Genomic DNA, 3,692 nt, shown 5'->3' with positions numbered 1-3,692 from the left:
TTTCATGCATTTTTACCCAAATTTTCACTTCATTACTTTTATTTAGTTTGTAATCTGTAGCGCTATTAAGTTTATTTACTGCTGCTAACAAAGTGCTGGCAGCATAACGAATATTTTATCACTTTACCACGGTATCCCCTGTTACCGGACGTTATCCAATCTGCCTGCTGTATCCACTTTATTTAGTTTGTACTTAATTTTATATTCAATTTAATGCCCTGGCTAAATTTGCAATCGGTGCGTATTGTTGTAATATTGTATATGTACTAATAGTTATAAGACAATTTTTGTTGCATTTTTGCAGGGCATTTAGTTAACTTCTTTTTATCTAACTTATGTTTATGTGAAGTGCTTGCATTTTGTTGGCATTTAGTTAACTTGTTGATTTATTTATTGTGGAGGCTGTGTTGGGGTCACTCTATATAACCCTGTTTTACTTTCGCGCACCCTTTGGTATTGGCAACTGTTAGCACAGTAATTTTCCCCAAGGTTTGGAGGTGTGGAACTACAGCTAACTTTGACCTAAAAACCCTTCAAACTATAGGACGTTTGTGCTGCACAAAAGAAGAAAAAGCGCTTATTGAGACCCCATGCCGTGCACCAAAAAAGTAAAAAGCTTTCAGAGTCTAACGATGAGGAATTGTTGATTTACGATAAAGCTGGCAAGGGGTTACAAAGTTATTCAAAGAGACTTGTAGAAATTCCACCAGTCTAGCAGTTAGGGCAAACAATCTACAAATGGAGGACACTTTGGGACTGTTGCTACTCTACAATGAAGTGGGCACCCAGTCAAAATGACACCAAGAGCACAACGAAGACTCATCAATGAGGTAAAGAAACAACCCCGAATGACAGCCAAAGATTTGAAGGCATCATTGGAACTTGCTAACATCTCTGTTCATGAGTCTACAATACGTAAAACACTGAACAAGCAGGGTATCCACGGCAGGACACCACGAAGGAAGCCACTGCTTACTAAAAAGAACATTGCTGCACGCCTGAAGTTTGCAAAAGAGCACATTGACACTCCACAGCGGTATTGGCTAAAATTCCTCCCCAACAATGTGCAGGTCTGATCCACAGCTACGGGAAGCGCCTGGTTGAGGTTATTGCTGCCAAGGGGGGGTCAACCAGTTATTAATTCTAAGGGTTCACTTACTTTTTCCACTGCCATTTTGAATGTTGAATGAGTGTGTTCAATAAAGACATGAAAGATCAGAATTTTTTGTGTTATTATTTTTAGACACATTATGTTTGTTTGACTTAGATGAAGATCAGATCACATTTTATGACAAATTTATTCAGAAAACAATGAAATTCCAAAAGGTTCACATACTTTTTCTTGCCACTGTATGGTAGTGTATAATCACTTGTTATTGTTGTGTTTTTGTTACCTTAGAATAAGCTGTTTATATCTACAGAGAGAGCGGGTCTTCTTCCATGGAGTCCGCCATGTTGACCACCATTTTTCTACAGTAGCCCGGAATGGTCAAACCAAACACTGGCTTTAGATAGGGCTGTTCATTTGGAAGTGCACACTTATGATTGACAGTGCAGGATAACCAATGACAGTAGAGCTTTCTGTGTGTCCTTCCCTGTAAAACATTTGCAAAACCAATTTTTTTAAAATTTTTTAAATCCAGCTTTGTCTTCTTCTTCAATGACTTTGTTATATTTGTATTGTTTTATTTGGTGTGATACTGCCACCTGTAGATCAGTGCAAAACCAGTTGCAGGGCTGTGTATTATGTCACCCAGGTGGACGAGATAAACAAAATGGGGACCCACTCAACCCTGGAGCTCTTAACCTCTCTTGTATTAGCATGGTGGCAGATGTTTAGGAGGTGAATATCTATAAACCTCAACTATGTCTAACCATATGAATAAAACATTTTATAAAATTTGACAGATTGAGATAGAGACAGATTCATGGTTTTTCCCCCAATGATGTGATGTCTCAATCACAATCAAATCAAATGTGATTTCCTGGTGCTAAAAACAATTATCGATATTCACCCACAAAATGGTAAGGCATTCTTGAAAACAATCAACTTTGTTCATAATTGATATGAGAATGGGGTGAGACACAAAGATTGAATTACACTGGATTTGGTTTTCTGGCTCAGTCGAACGCCGGCAGGCCGAAGAGCTGCGGCTCAAACTCCTCCAGGCTCCTGAATCGCAGCGTGGCCTCCTGGGTAAGGCTGGGGTCCAGGTTGTCGTCAGGAATCATCACCACCTGCATGCCCGCAGCCAGCGCCGCTTTCACGCCGTTGGGAGCGTCTTCAAACACCAAGCACTGAGCAAGGACAGAGAAGAGGAAAACAAAGTGATATTATCCTATAAGCCTATTAGGTCTACAGGATTTCACTCCTGCAGATGCCACAGAGCTGAGACCAAAAACAAACACAGGAAAATGGGGAACAGGAGGACCGCTTTCATTTTCAATGTGATGAACTTGATATTCCTCAGAGGACTACTGTTCCTCTGCCAGGTGAAAGATCCATTTAATTTACAATTTGAAGAACAGTGCCCCCTGTAGCCCCACTTCATTGGCTTTGTTTATATTTTCAGCCACTGCATTGAAGATGATCTGATCTGAATTGTGCATATCAAGAGGGTGCATGTAATTACAGTTTCATTTCCCTTTTTTTACTGGGGTATTATTTGTATCTTGTATATGCCTCCCACTGATTGTGGAAAAATAAGACTTTTATTTTGGTTTTATTCATTATTTTATCATCAAATTATGTACTTGTTTGTTGAATATTTCCTTTTTCAAAAGGTGCAAACATAATTTAAGGGATGTTTCAGTGATGTATCCTGTTCAAAAAAACCAAGCTAGTTTCCACCGCTATGATATATAGGCCAATACTATAGGGTTAGAACAGTGAAATTAAATTTTGGCATTGAAAATTAAATTTGGCATTAGAAAGAAAACCTGAACTGAAAAACGAAACATTGGCATTTGACACTAAGATAAGGTCAACTGAAAAATAAAACAGTAGATATTTTTTGCATTGTGATGTGTTTTTCAGTAACAATCTTTTCTTTATGTCTGTCTTTTTTTAGTTTTTTTACACTGCCAGTTGGGGTTGTTTTTTAAGGTTAGGTTATGCTGGTCTGGCAGAGATCCGTTGGAACAAGTGCAAACGTTTGCTACTGTCAGCTATCATAGCTAACGGTAGCTAATACATGAAAATACATAAATAAATATGTTTGGGGAAATAAATGGGGGGGGGGTAGAAAGGGTAAATAGATTTAAAAATTAATAAATAAAATGGAAAATTAAGTAGGACAGTAAATAATAAAAATAATACAGAAATCAATACAAAAGTAAAATAAATACAAAAGCAAATTACAACAAAAATATCACTAAGGTCAATTTTCATCAACAAAATAGATTTTGGAAAAGTGCAGTGTTCAGTTAGTTACTATGAGTAAATGCTATACTGCACACACTGAACCCCAGAGGACCACAATAGAGAGTTATTTTAACATTTTTTTTAGGCTTTTATTGCCTTTATGATAGCAACAGCTGAAGACAGACAGGAAAGGGGGGCAGAGAGAGGGGATGACTGCAGGTCGGATTTGCTGCAGCAAGGATTCAGCCTTGCCAAGGTCCGGATTTTGCTGCAGCGAAGGATTCAGCCTTGGTACATGGGTTGCCAGCTTCTAGACCACTGAGCTTAC

General features: G+C 38.3%; 1 protein-coding gene across 1 annotated transcript in view; it reads right to left on the bottom strand.

The window, feature by feature from the left end:
• Positions 1-1,215: 1,215 nt before the first annotated feature.
• pudp (pseudouridine 5'-phosphatase) overlaps positions 1,216-3,692 on the bottom strand; it is a 34,069-nt gene continuing 31,592 nt past the window's right edge. Inside the window, exon 4 of the mRNA XM_035677932.1 lies at positions 1,216-2,298. Within this exon, the coding sequence (XP_035533825.1) occupies positions 2,122-2,298 (177 nt within the window). The 3' untranslated portion in view covers positions 1,216-2,121. The remainder of the gene's footprint in view (positions 2,299-3,692) is intronic.

The sequence above is a fragment of the Morone saxatilis genome, unplaced genomic scaffold, assembly GCF_004916995.1.
Source record: "Morone saxatilis isolate NCDOM2014 unplaced genomic scaffold, NCSU_SB_2.0 Contig6, whole genome shotgun sequence".
In the NCBI taxonomy this organism is placed as follows: domain Eukaryota; kingdom Metazoa; phylum Chordata; class Actinopteri; family Moronidae; genus Morone; species Morone saxatilis.
The sequence above is the reverse complement of the archived record's forward strand: the minus strand, read 5'-3'. Positions and strand labels throughout refer to the sequence as shown.